The sequence below is a fragment of the Nerophis lumbriciformis genome, linkage group LG10, assembly GCF_033978685.3.
Source record: "Nerophis lumbriciformis linkage group LG10, RoL_Nlum_v2.1, whole genome shotgun sequence".
In the NCBI taxonomy this organism is placed as follows: domain Eukaryota; kingdom Metazoa; phylum Chordata; class Actinopteri; order Syngnathiformes; family Syngnathidae; genus Nerophis; species Nerophis lumbriciformis.
Window position 1 is genome coordinate 11,074,154 of NC_084557.2, and position 14,399 is coordinate 11,088,552.

The following is a 14,399-nucleotide window of genomic DNA, read 5'->3' on the forward strand; positions in this document are numbered from 1 at the left end:
CACCTGTTCCCAATTAGCCTGTTCACCTGTGGGATGTTTCAAATAAATGTTTGATGAGCATTCCTCACCTTTTTCAGTCTTTTTTGCCACTTGTGCCAGCTTTTTTTAAACATGTTGCAGGCCTCAAATTCCAAATGAGCTAATATTTTCCAGTTCGAACATTAAGTATCTTGTCTATGCAGTCTATTCAATTGAATATAAGTTGAAAAGGATTTTCAAATCATTGTATTCTGTTTTTATTTACCATTTACACACCGTGCCAACTTCACTGGTTTTGGGTTTTGTATTTTTACCTTACTTTAATCGCCTTATCCGCACTCCTAATCTCCTTAATGCAGCTTCATTAATCAACTTTGACAGGAAAATTTATGTTATCTTAATGTTAACGATGCCCGCACTGAGCGTTTATGCGACAGGCCGCCCCTGATTATAACCATGCACCAAAGTGCATGAGGCACCAGAAGGAGTTGTTGACATGCAATGATGTTTATCTGTCCTGCAGTCATCGGGCACCAGTGTCATGGTGGACATAGCCGTGATGGGAGAAGCCCACGGCCTCGTTACGGACCTGCTGGCCGAGCCCTCTCTGCCCTCCAACATCTGCACCTCGCTGCGGGCGGTCAGCAACCTGCTGACCACGCAGCTCACCTTCCAGCCCTTGCACCGGCCACGTCCTGCTCTTCTGCTAAACCCCTCTGACGCCTACGTCTGCTCCGACTCAGAGGACGGACCCGAGAAGGGGGAGAAGACCTCCATCCATAAGGTTAGAACATGAACATGTGGTGCAAATCATGATGAGCGATCGTCCAAATTTACATTTTTTGGGGGGGGGGGAGTATGCAAAATTATCCTTAGATGGAATTGTGATCCACCTTATTATGACCGGAATGATTTAAAGGGCACAAATCATTCAACACACATGTTAATCCTTGAGCCTGTCCTGGAGCTAATGGGGGCCGCCACTCAGACCTTTGAGCTTCAAATGAGCGAGTGTGTTTTTATGGAGTCGAGCGGGAGAAAATACATGCACGTATTTCAAAGCCGCAGCTGCGTCAACATGACGGACGTGCAGGAGCCAGGTATCGCGTGTGCGAATGAGGCAACGTGGTGATGAACGCGTCTCTGGAAAAGGTTACAAAGTGGGAAGCCAATCCCAATCGTATGGACTTTGTGGAAGTGACCACCGAGTCTGCACTTATAAGGACTCCCCCATAGGGCGCATTAAAGGGGTCACATTATAAATTTTTCTAAATGTAAAACACTTCCTTGAAGTCTACATAACATGTGATGGTGGTTCTTTGGTCAAAGTGTTGCATAGATTATGTTCTACAGATCATCTTCAAGTCGCTTTCTGACAGTCGCTTCAGGATGCGCCGTTTTATGGGCGGTCTTATTTACGTGGCTCACCTTCGGCAGCGTCTTCTCCCCGTCATCTTAGTTGTAGCGGTGTAACGTGCAAGGACGGGAGTGGAAGAAGTATCAAAAGATGGAGCAAACTGTTTTAATGACTGTGGAGGTGGGGGGGCGTGGCCTGCGGGCCTGCAGCGGAAGGGAGTGTGCCAGGACCGGCCTCGAAGTCAGCGACAGGTGCGTAGATGGCCCAGGTGGGCCTTGTTGTCTAATCACCTGTCGCGCTGTATAAACAGCAGCCGGGAGGAGAGAGGTTGTGGGAGCTGGAGCGAGAGCATGAGCGACACAGACACAAACTCAGATAGACAGACTTTGTGCTGAAAAGCAAAAGAATGGAAAACGTCATGATCTGTGGTCTAGATCATGTTTTGTTTTGTTTTTTTCTGGTTGTTTAAGACTCTATTAGTTCCTGTTTTTTGGTGCACTCTTGTTTGTTTTGGTTGCCATGGTGGCATATGATTTTCACCTGCTGCTGGTGTTCGGACACACGCACCTGGCTTTAATCAGGAAGAGACTATTTAAGCCTGTAGTTGCCAGGTAGTCGGCCTGGCGACATTACTCTGTATGATACTCTGTTCTTGCTATGTGCTACTCTGATTACTCTGTCCATGCCATAGTTCATGCTGCTCTTTTCATGCTCGTTTCTTGTTACAATATGTGTTTTTTGTTTCATGTCCATAGTTCTGCCTTAGTGTTAGTTTTGTTCCCTTGCGTTAAGTTGTGCCTCCGCTGTGAGTGCCTTTTGTAGCTTTTGAGTTAAGATTAAATCATGTTTTTACCTGCACGCCTTGTCCAGTCAAGTCCGTTTGCATCACGGGAAAACAATCCTCGCAGTAATTTGCGAAATAATCCACGTCATGACAAAACAAGTATTACATCCTGAAACGCGGGCTCTCAGGTCGATGCTTGGTGGTCTGCAGGACCCACTGGGGGCCAACCTCCACATGACATTCAGACTTTACTTCAATCAACAACGGAGCAGCATCTCCTCATCCGTCGCCCACTAGTCCAACGACAACGCCGAAAATGTGTCCCGTGAAAAACCCGTCCAACCGGAACACTCTAATAACTAAAGTTCCTTGGGTGGATAATGTAAACTCACTACACCGGTATGTTTTAGCGCTTTAATGGCGAGTTTACTGACAGATATAAGTAAGAACACTACTTTATATCATACTTGCCAACCCTCCCGGATTTTCCGGGAGACTCCCGAAATTCAGCGCCTCTCCCGAAAACCTCCCGGGACAAATTTTCCCCCGAAAATCTCCCGAAATTCAGGCGGACCTGGAGGCCACGCCCCCTCCAGCTCCATGCAGACCCTCCAGGTCTGCATGGAGCAATGTTGTTGTAATATATTGAGTTGGAGGCAATAAACAGGCGAGGGGATGAAGTACGTCTCTTTACTGTAGACTTCAGAACAGACTCACACACTTGACGTCAGGTGCGCAACACCACGTAAATCGTTGGCCAACCAAAAAGTAACCCCAGTACGCTATAGCCAACATTCACCAGGAGATGGCAACAGACAAACATAGATCACTCTATTACATTCCTCCCCTTTAAGAAATGTAGAAGTTACTCAAAAGAAATAAACAACCCAACCAAAAAATGCAGCAGCTCAATTAAAAAACTGTACTTAACCACATTCTTTTTTTTTCTTTAGTACTGAACTCTTAACCCTCATTTGTAAACAATAACATGCTTATTATACAAACAGCATTTGTACATCTTTAACACAGATTTTTATACTGTCTTCAGAGATTCAGTTTTTTTGGTGGTACTCGAAACCTTTCTGGGTACCTGCGGATCACTGGTGGGGTTTTTGTTGTGGGTGATCTGGGTTCTGATGATGGCAACTCAGCAGCCCTTGAATCTGGTTCAATGATGAGACTAGTTTGTGTCTGACTCACTGATGGTCCTGGTGATTGAACTGAAACAGCACTGTCCAGTTGTACTGATGGCACATTTTCTGCAACTGGTGGAGACTAGATAACTGACAGTCCCTCATATATATATATACTGTATATATATATATATATATGAAATACTTGACTTGGTGAATTCTAGCTGTAAATATACTCCTCCCCTCTTAGCCACGCCCCCGCCCCACCCCGACCACGCCCCCCCGCCCCCCACCTCCCGAAATCGGAGGTCTCAAGGTTGGCAAGTATGCTTTATATTACAAATGGCAACAGCAGAGGATAAATGTCCCATAACAAGAAGATAGAGAAAACGAATAAGCTTATCGACTATGGTGTCTGCAGTAATGGTTGGCCACCAGAAGCGCTGCGACAACAGGAATTGAATGTGACATAATCCCGGATGAAAAGCCAATTTGGAGGAACGACCCCAAGCAAGGACAGCGGCCCGTAATTCAGGAACAACAAACAACTGTGTAGGAGGTCAGCCAGCTGGTGCAGGAATATTCAGAAGTGCGTCCACCACCTGATCCTCCACCTCCCCCTGGAGACAACCCAACCTCTTGGGAACGAGGAAGGATAGTCACAGGCACAGCTTCCACGACCTGGAAAAAGCATCAGCATCCCGGACGATTGGTGAAAGGGAATCGGAATCTGGTCAGGTGTAGAGCCCACCTAGCCTGGCATTACGTCTCTTGGCAAGGTGTAGATATTCCAAATGTTTATGGTCTGTAAGCACCAGGAAAGGATGAACAGAGCCCTCCAGCCAATGCCTCCACTCCTGTAAGGCCAGCAACTCTCTGTTGTTGACATCCTAGTTTCTCTCGGCTAAATAAAAATGGCGTGGGAGAAAAAAATAAGCTTGGGGACAGGGGGGTTTACAATCATCAATACTAGTTGAGACAACACTGCACTCTGTCTCTGAGGCGTCAACCAATATCTTGACTGGTTGTGGCTTGGTCTTTATGCCCTGGCGCTCTTTCTGACAGAACCTTGGCCGGGAATCAACTCATTCCCTCTGACATGAAAGGCAGACGCCATTACACCAATAGGGATTCTCCCCTTTGGCTGTTCCTTATCAAGGGTCTTCACATCGAGTCAACGCTTGAATGGTTTTGACTGGGAATGTAACCTCTGCCTTCTGCCATGAAAGAAGTGTGTATTCACATGTTTGTCTCTCAATAAATACTATATAGTGGTACCTCAACTTAAGGGTATTAGCAGACATATTACCTGCCATATTGTTTCATATTCAATATTATGCAAAACCAACTTTTCTTACCTTCTGGTACCTGCTGATGTGTATAAGTCCTCAAAATTTGCGCCCGTCCGTCATTGTAGTCCGTGCTGACGCCGTAGTCGATCTTCTTTTTCTCTATCTTCTTGTTACGGGACATTCACCCTCTGCTGTTGCCATTTCTAATATAAAAGTAGCGTAAAGTTCTAACTTATATCTCGCAATGGAAGCGCTAAAACATACCGGTACAGTGAGTTTACATTATTCACTCAAGGAACTTTAGTTATTAGAGGGTTCCGGTCGGACGGTTTTTCACGGGACACATTTCCGGTGTTGTTGTTGCACTAGTGAGCCGCGGATGAGGAGATGCTGCTCCGTTATTGATTGAAGTAAAGTCTGAATGTCATTAAAACAGTTAGCTCCATCTTTTGACACTTCTTCCACTCCCGTCCTTGCACGCTACACCGCTACAACAAAGATGACGGGGAGAAGACGCTGTCGAAGGTGAGCCAGGTAAATAAGACAGCCCACAAAACGGCGCATCCTGAAGCGACTGTCAGAAAGCAACTTTGAAGATTTTCATTTCAACATTTTGACCAAAGAACCACCATTACCGTATTTTTCGGACTATAACTCGCAGTTTTTTTCATAGTTTGGCCGGGGGTGCGACTTAACTCAGGAGCGACTTATGTATGAAATTATTAACACATTACCGTAAAATATCAAATAATATTATTTATCTCATTCACGTAAGAGACTAGACGTATAAGATTTCATGGGATTTAGCGATTAGGAGTGACAGATTGTTTGGTAAACGTATAGCATGTTCTATATGTTATAGTTATTTGAATGACTCTTCCCATAATATGTCACGTTAACATACCAGGCACCTTCTCAGTTATGCCTCATATAACGTACACTTATTCAGCCTGTTGTTCACTATTCTTTATTTATTTTAAATTCCCTTTCAAATGTCTATTCTTGGTGTTGGCTTTTATCAAATAAATTTCCCCCAAAAATGCGACTTATACTCCAGTGCGACTTATATGTGTTTTTTTCCTTCTTTATTATGCATTTACGGCCGGTGCGACTTATACTCCGGAGAGACTTATACTCCGAAAAATACGCTACATGTTATGTAGACCACAAGGAAGTGTTTTACATTTAGAAAAAGAAAAAAAAGAAAAAAAAAAGGACCCCTTTAATGCGCCCTATAATCCGGTGCGCCTTTTGTATGAAAATAGACGGAAAATACGTACTGTAGGTGTTTTTGGTACATTTAATTGTACAAACCCCGTTTCCATATGAGTTGGGAAATTGTGTTAGAAGTAAATATAAACGGAATACAATGATTTGCAAATCATTTTCAACCCATATTCAGTTGACTATGCTACAAAGACAACATATTTGATGTTCAAACTGATAAACCTTTTTTTTTTTTGCAAATAATCATTAACTTTAGAATTTGATGCCAGCAACACGTGACAAAGAAGTTGGGAAAGGTGGTAATAAATACTGATAAAGTTGAGGAATGCTCATCCAACACTTATTTGGAACATCCCACAGGTGTGCAGGCTAATTGGGAACAGGTGGGTGCCATGATTGGGTATAAAAACAAAACAAAAACAAAAAATGCTCAGTCTTTCACAAGAAAGGATGGGGTGAGGTACACCCCTTTGTCCACAACTGCGTGAGCAAATAGTCAAACAGTTTAGGAACAACGTTTCTCAAAGTGCAATTGCAAGAAATTTAGGGATTTCAACATCTACGGTCCATAATATCATCAAAAGGTTCAGAGAATCTGGAGAAATCACTCCACGTAAGCGGCATGGCCGGAAACCAACATTGAATGACCGTGACCTTCGATCTCTCAGACGGCACTGTATCAAAAACCGACATCAATCTCTAAAGGATATCACCACATAAGCTCAGGAACACTTCAGAAAACCACTGTCACTAAATACAGTTCGCCGCTACATCTGTAAGTGCAAGTTAAAGTTCTACTATGCAAAGCGAAAGCCATTTATCAACAACACCCAGAAACGCCGCTGGCTTCTCTGGGCCCGAGATCATCTAATATGGACTCATGCAAAGTGGAAAAGTGTTCTGTGGTCTGACGAGTCCACATTTCAAATTGTTTTTGGAAATATTCGACATCGTGTCATCCAGACCAAAGAGGAAGCGAACCATCCAGACTGTTATCGACGCAAAGTTCAAAAGCCAGCATCTGTGATGGTATGGGGGTGCATTAGTGCCCAAGGCATGGGCAACTTACACATCTGTGAAGGCACCATTAATGCTGAAAGGTACATACAGGTTTTGGAACAACATATGCTGCCATCTAAGCGCCGTCTTTTTCATGGACGCCCCTGCTTATTTCAGCAAGACAATGCCAAGCCACATTCAGCACGTGTTACAACAGCGTGGCTTCGTTAAAAAAAAGAGTGCGGGTACTTTCCTGGCCCGCCTGCAGTCCAGACCTGTCTCCCATCGAAAATGTGTGGCGCATTATGAAGCGTAAAATACGACAGCGGAGACCCCGGACTGTTGAACGACTGAAACTCTACATAAAACAAGAATGGTAAAGAATTCCACTTTTAAAGCTTCAACAATTAGTTTCCTCAGTTCCCAATCGTTTATTGAGTATTGTTAAAAGAAAAGGTGATGTAACACAGTAGTGAACATGCCCTTTCCCAACTACTTTGGCACGTGTTGCAGCCATGAAATTCTAAGTTAATTATTATTTGCAAAAAAAATAATAAAGTTTATGAGTTTAAACATCAAATATCTTGTCTTTGTAGTGCATTCAATTGAATATGGGTTGAAAAGGATTTGCAAATCATTGTATTCCGTTTATATTTACATCTAACACAATTTCCCAACTCATATGGAAACGGGGTTTGTATTATTTTTATACATTTCTTATCTAGAATTTTTTTGTTTTTGTTTAAGGCATGTAAAATGTTAAGATTGGGCCGTTTTGGGGAGGGAAAGCACCAACTGAACTGATTGAAATTAATTTGATCCAAGACGTCGATTTAAGATACAAGTGTTTTGAGTTAGGAGTTCAGAGAACCCAATTAACCTTGTAAGCTTTGATGGCTTTGATACTGTTTATACAGACAATGGAAGGGGAATTGAGCCCAAGCGGAAGTGTGGGTGACACCTTGCATGGAATGTTCTCCTTCAGGATTCTGGTATTTACTGGGTCATGGTGCAGAAGACTGAAAGAGCAACATTAAGCATAATTTAGTGCCACTCTACCAAGTTGCACGGAGCAGATGGCGGTGTCACGCGGGCACAGGATACCCAGGGAAAGAGCGAAGAGAAGATTCAGAGTGAGAGAAATAGATAGAACGATAATAATGAAATGGTGTGGTATTGTTAACTGCGCTCTAATCGTCACTGTTTATTCTTTAGTACTAAGTAAAGGGAAAATATGAAACACTTCCATCTAGTTCAGGGGTCGGCAACCCGCGGCTCTAGAGCCGCATGCAGCTCTTTAGCGCCGCCTAGTGGCTCTCTGGAGCGTTTTTAAAAATGTATGAAAAATGGCAAAATATGTGGGGGAAAAAAATAAATTTTTGTTTTAATATGGTTTCTGTAGGAGGACAAACATGACACAAACCTCCCTAATTGTTACAAAGCACACTGTTTATATCAAAAATGCTTCACTGATTCCAGTATTTGGCGAGCGCCGTTTTGTCCTACTAATTTTGGCGGTCCTTGAACTCACCCTAGTTTGTTTACATGGATAACTTTCTCCGACTTTCTAGGACGTGTTTTATGCCACTTCTTTTTCTGTCTCATTTTGTCCACCAAACTTTTAACGTTGTGCATGAAAGGTGAGTTTTGTTGACGTTATTGACTTGTGTGGAGTGCTAATCAGACATATTTGGTCACTGCATGACTGCAAGCTAATCGATGCTAACATGCTATTTAGGCTAGCTATATGTACATATTGCATCATTATGCCTCATTTGTAGCTATATTTGAGGTCATTTAGTTTCCTTTAAGTCCTCTTAATTCAATTTATATCTCATGACACACTATCTGTATGTGATATGGCTTTTAATTTTTTGCGACTCCAGACAGATTTGTTTTTGTATTTTTGGTCCAATATGGCTCTTTCAACATTTTGGGTTGCCGACCCCTGATCTAGTTGAAAGGAAACATCAGGGGGTATTGCATCATTTCTATGATTAGTTATCATGGAAAAAATGGCTACAGAGATACCAGGAGGAATAATTACTCCCTTTTGAAAGAAACATTTCACAGTTGTATTTGTTTTTTAAAGTGTTTTTGACTTGATTTTCCTCCTCTCCATGCACGCGTGCAGCGTCTGAGGCGGAGTCTCCATCCGGGCCTCCTGAGAAGAATCTCCTCCACGTGGACAACCACCACCTCCGCCACAGGACTGCCCACCATCGAGCAGGGGCCCGTTTGCAGGGACCGCAGCGCCAGCATCAAACCCTACCACGAAACACTGACCTGCAGGTAATCGACCACTGCACACAAATAACTTTGATTTGACCTTTTGCCCACATGCATGTCATTTTGACTTCGGCAATCGCCTTAATTAGGGTTTCATGCCATTTCTCAGTGGCAGTTTCCTGCGACTTTTCATTGTTATTTTATTGTGTTTTGATTTTATTTAACCATCAATCACCTCCAAAACCAAGCACCTGGGGATAGGTTGATTGGCAACACTAAATTGGCCCTAGTGTGTGAATGTTGTCTGTCTATCTGTGTTGGCCCTGCGATGAGGTGGCGACTTGTCCAGGGTGTGTCATGACACCCTGGGTGTTTGCTTTTCCGGAAGGCAACGGAAAGTTGGCTCGGGCGAGACGGGAATGTGAGTACATATTTTTATTTTTTTACACTAACAAAGGACAAAAAAAAAGAGTACAAACGAAAAGCGCGCACAGTGGCGGAGAACAAACTATGAAACCAAAAGACTATAGCATTAATAAACAAAAACTTACTTGGCTTGGACTAAAGTAGCAGCATGAAAGATGGACATGAAAACAAGTGTCAGGAATGTGAAGACCATAAATGTGGGATGTCGCCAGAAAGACAAACTGAAAACAATGAACTTAAATACTACAGACATGATTAACGAAAACAGGTGCGTGACTCAAAACGTGAAACAGGTGCGTGACGTGACAGGTGAAAACTAATGGGTTGCTATGGTGACAAACAAGAGTGCACAATGAGTCCAAACGTGGAACAGGTGAAACTAATGGGTAACTATGGAAACAAGACAAGGGAGTGAAAAGCCAGAAACTAAAGAGTCCAATAACTAAACAAAACAAAACATGACTAAAACAAAACATGATTACACAGACATGACAGGGTGTACACCGCCTTCCGCCTGAATGCAGCTGAGATAGGCTCCAGCACCCCCCGCGACCCCGAAAGGGACAAGCGGTAGAAAATGGATGGATGGATAACCATCAATCAATCAGACTTTATTATTTTATTTTATTTTTTGTATTTTATTAATTTCTTCGGTCAATGGTCAACAAAATAAACAAACAGTTTTACATAAACAAACAGTTGTACATTCATGAATTAAAAATGTTGCAGACCGAAAGGGTTTAGGCTGAAGTTGAACACTTATTGCGCCTAACCCTATAAACAAAGTCAAATACAAGATGAGTTTCCAAAAATTATGGAAATTTCCTTTTCACAACTTATTATGAATACACATTGTACACAACTTATTCATGTAGCACTTTCCATGCACAAGCAAGTTGCAACACAACGGTCCTGATTTACTAAGATCCATATACCTCACGCTAAATAGCGTGTACTATTATTGGGCGTGTTGCGTGTGATTTACTAAAGACTGCGTGGCGCAGAGAGAATTCTGCTTGTGCCATACGAGGCATCACCTCAAAGACGCTTGTTTACTGCGCATCCATGTTATCATGCTCTTACCTGGGGCATTTTGCTATGTTTTCAAACATGCAGGAGACATATACCACTTTTTATGGGCATTTTAGAAGCAGTCAATGTTCAATCAATGAATGTTTATTTATATAGCCCTAAATCACAAGTGTCTCAAAGGGCTGCACAGGCCACAACGACATCCTCGGTACAGAGCCCACATAAGGGCAAGGAAAAACTCACCCCAGTGGGACGTCGATGTGAATGACTATGAGAAACCTTGGAGAGGACCGCATATGTGGGTAACCCCCCCCCCAAAAAAAGCTTCAAAAATTGGTCTCCTCAGTTCCCAAACGTTTACTGAGTGTTGTTAAAAGGAAAGGCCATGTAACACAGTGGTAAAAAATGCACCTGTGCCAACTTTTTTGCAATGTGTTGCTGCCATTAAATTCTAAGGTAATTATTTTTTGCAAAAAAAAGAGTGTGCAAAGCAGTAATCAGAGCAAAGGGTGGCTATTTTGAAGAAACTGTAATATAAAACATGTTTTGTCAAGTACATAACTCCACATGGGTTTATTCATACTTTTGATGCCTTCAGTGACAATTTACAATGTAAATAGTCATGAAAATAAAGAAAACTCATTGAATGAGAAGGTGTGTCCAAACGTTTGGCCTGTGCTGTATGTAAACAATAAAATGGTCATGGTTATAGTTATATTGATTTATTTCAAACGTGCATAAATCACATAGTTCCACTTTCTCATCAAAGCATGTCCGAAAAGGAGTAGGAAGAAGCAAAGCATATAATCTCCTACCCTTTATCGTTTAATTTCACTTTCTCGCACATTTGTTTGTACTAAATGGTAAATGGGTTATACTTGTGTAGCGCTTTGACACTATTTCCACATTCACACATTCACACACACATTCACACACTGATGGCTGGAGCTGCCATGCAAGGCGCTAACCACGACCCATCAGGAGCAAGGGTGAATTGTCTTGCTCGCGGACACAACGGACATGACGAGGTTGGTAGAAGGTGGGGATTGAACCAGGAACCCTCAGGTTGCTGGCACGGCCGCTCTCCCAACCACGTTACTCATCTGTAACACAAACTTAGAATAGAATAGAATGCTTTATTGTCACCAAACATGAGATTTCGACCACAATACAGGTGAAATCCAATATAAACAATACATACTGTAAAACGATTTTGAGAAAACGCTTTTGAGACGGATGCAGTATCCTAATGGCCCACATGTAAAAGCAGTTTTTATTATTTTCCTTGCTTTATTTGGGGAATGTGTTTTATTAGGTCATACTTTGCAACAGTGTGCAAGTGCAGAAGAGGACCCTGGTAATGGCTCTCTCTCGTGATGCCATATTACTCGGAAGGTTATTAGGTTTATTCCCAGTAGTGTGGCTGTTTTAGTTGTACTGAATGCATCAGCATGGCTGCACAGTAATGGCACAGCAGTTGGGAGAAGGGGTGCGTGTGCAACCGGAGCCAGAATGGAAAGAAGGCCCACAGGCAAAGGCATTAACCTGAATAACTAAGACACGCATAAACTCTGAGCACATTAGGGCTGGAGATAACATGAGATCCCGGGCCACTCTGGGGGACCATGAATGAGCCCGGACGACTCTGATTTAATGGGGGATGGTGTGGTTTTAATGTTGGTGTTTTAAAAAAAAAAAAAAGTTCAAAGTCGATATTGTTGCACGTGATGGACTCTGCACTTGGATTGTTGTTCATAAAGAAATGCATCGAGGAAAAAACAGCTAATGTGTTGATGGTTGTGTGCTGGTTTTGTTTTCTTTTCTTTTTCTTCTTATTAAAAACGGCCTACCTAAATCAATGTCGACATAAATAATTGACCACCTTTTTTGACTTAGAATTTGATATTCCAAAGGCAAAGCCATGGCTTTGTGTGCAATTTGGTTTGTAAATAAAAACAGAATACAATGATTTGCAAATCCTTTTCAACTTATATTCAATTGAATAGACTGCAAAGACAAGATATTTAATGTTTGAACTGAGAAATATTTTTTTTGTGTGCAAATAATCATTAACTTAGAATTTAATGGCAGCAACACATTGCAAAAAAGTTGTCAAAGGGGCATTTTTACCACTGTGTTACATGGCCTTTCATTTTAACAACACTCAGTAAACGTCTGGGAACTGAGGAAGTCAATTTTTGAAGCTTTTCAGGTGGAATTCTTTCCCATTCTTGCTTGATGTACAGCTTAAGTTGTTCAACAGTCCGGGGGTCTCCGTCGTCGTATTTTAGGCTTCATAATGCACCACACATTTTCAATGGGAGACGGGTCTGGACTACAGGCAGGCCAGTCTAGTACCCGCACTCTTTTACTATGAAGCCACGCTGTTGTAACACGTGGCTTGGCGTTGTCTTGCTGAAATAAGCAGGGGCGTCCATGATAACGTTGCTTGGATGGCAAAAACAATTTGACATGTGGACTCGTCAGACCACAGAACACTTTTCCACTTTGCATCAGTCCATCTTAGATGAGCTCGGGCCCAGCGAAGCCGGCGGAGTTTCTGGGTGTTGTTGATAAATGGCTTTCGCTTTGCATAGTAGAGTTTTAACTTGCACTTACAGATGTAGCGACGAACTGTAGTTACTGACAGTGGTTTTCTGAAGTGTTCCTGAGCCCATGTGGTGATATCCTTTACACACTGATGTCGCTTTTTGATGCAGTACCGCCTGAGGGATCCAATGTCCGTAATATCATCGCTTACGTGCAGTGATTTCTCCAGATTCTCAGAACCTTTTGATGATATTACAGACCGTAGGTGGTGAAATCCCTAAATTCTTTGCAATAGCTGGTTGAGAAATGTTGTTCTTAAACTGATCGACAATTTGCTCACTCATTTGTTCACAAAGCAGTGACCCTCGCCCCATCTTTGTTTGTGAACAACTGAGCATTTAATGGAAGCTGCTTTTATACCCAATCATGGCACCCACCTGTTCCCAATTAGCCTGTTCATCTGTGGGATGTTCCAAATAAGTGTTTGATGAGCATTCCTCAACTTTTTCAGTCTTTTTTGCCACTTGTGCCAGCTTTTTTGAAACATGTTGCAGGCATCAAATTCAAAATTAGCTAATATTTGCAAAAAAATAACAATGTTTTCCAGTTCGAACGTTAAGTATCTTGTTTTTGCAGTCTATTCAACTGAATATAGGTTGAAAAGGATTTGCAAATCATTGTATTCTGTTTTTATTTAAGATTTACGCAACGTGCCAACTTCACAGGTTTTGGGTTTTGTGTTATTAGGCTCCTGAAGGACCCCCACCCACCCCAAAACCTAACGTCACCGCCCCACATACACACATTCGGTATGTTTACATGCACTAAAAAATAAATGACTGACCTAATTTGATTTAAACTAGCTTTTTAAAACATGTGAAAACCTTAAAAGGGTTTTGCACGCAGTTTCCATCCTGTTAAGTCTTCAAGATTTTGCAGAAACTTTAATAAGGTTTTGGACTTTTTAGAGATAAGATTAACATATCTACAGTAAATAATGTGATTGTAAACCAGTTCCCTCTAACATGTAAACACTCCAACCATCCAATATTGTATCCCTACGTTCTGCGCTCATGTCAGCCTTCAGATGGTGCACTTCACGATCAAAAAACTCAAATGTGAGTTTTAATAAATCATACAACCTGTCATTATTCATTTAAATACGATTAAAAATATGTAATGTTTTCCTTTACGTCATTGTGTAAGGTAGAGATTATCTTATTTATGTAGGATTATCATTAGTGGATAATAATAATCATAATACATCATTGTAATAATACTATTATTATTAGTGCACCTACTGGGGGATAAGCCTCCCCTGATTATAAAAATTGTCAAAATCTTAATTAAGGTTCCTTGAACGCACCACAACTATGTGCGAGGAGATGCAC

At 41.9% G+C, this 14,399-nt stretch overlaps 1 protein-coding gene across 2 annotated transcripts in view; it reads left to right on the forward strand.

Annotated features, from left to right (window-relative positions):
- The window catches only part of LOC133612669 (cGMP-inhibited 3',5'-cyclic phosphodiesterase 3A-like), a 459,749-nt gene that overhangs the window by 387,488 nt on the left and 57,862 nt on the right, over positions 1-14,399 (forward strand). For both annotated transcript variants that reach the window (XM_061970296.1, XM_061970295.1), the window contains exons 3-4: positions 503-763; positions 8,906-9,063. In XM_061970296.1, the coding sequence (XP_061826280.1) occupies positions 503-763; positions 8,906-9,063 (419 nt within the window). The remainder of the gene's footprint in view (positions 1-502; positions 764-8,905; positions 9,064-14,399) is intronic.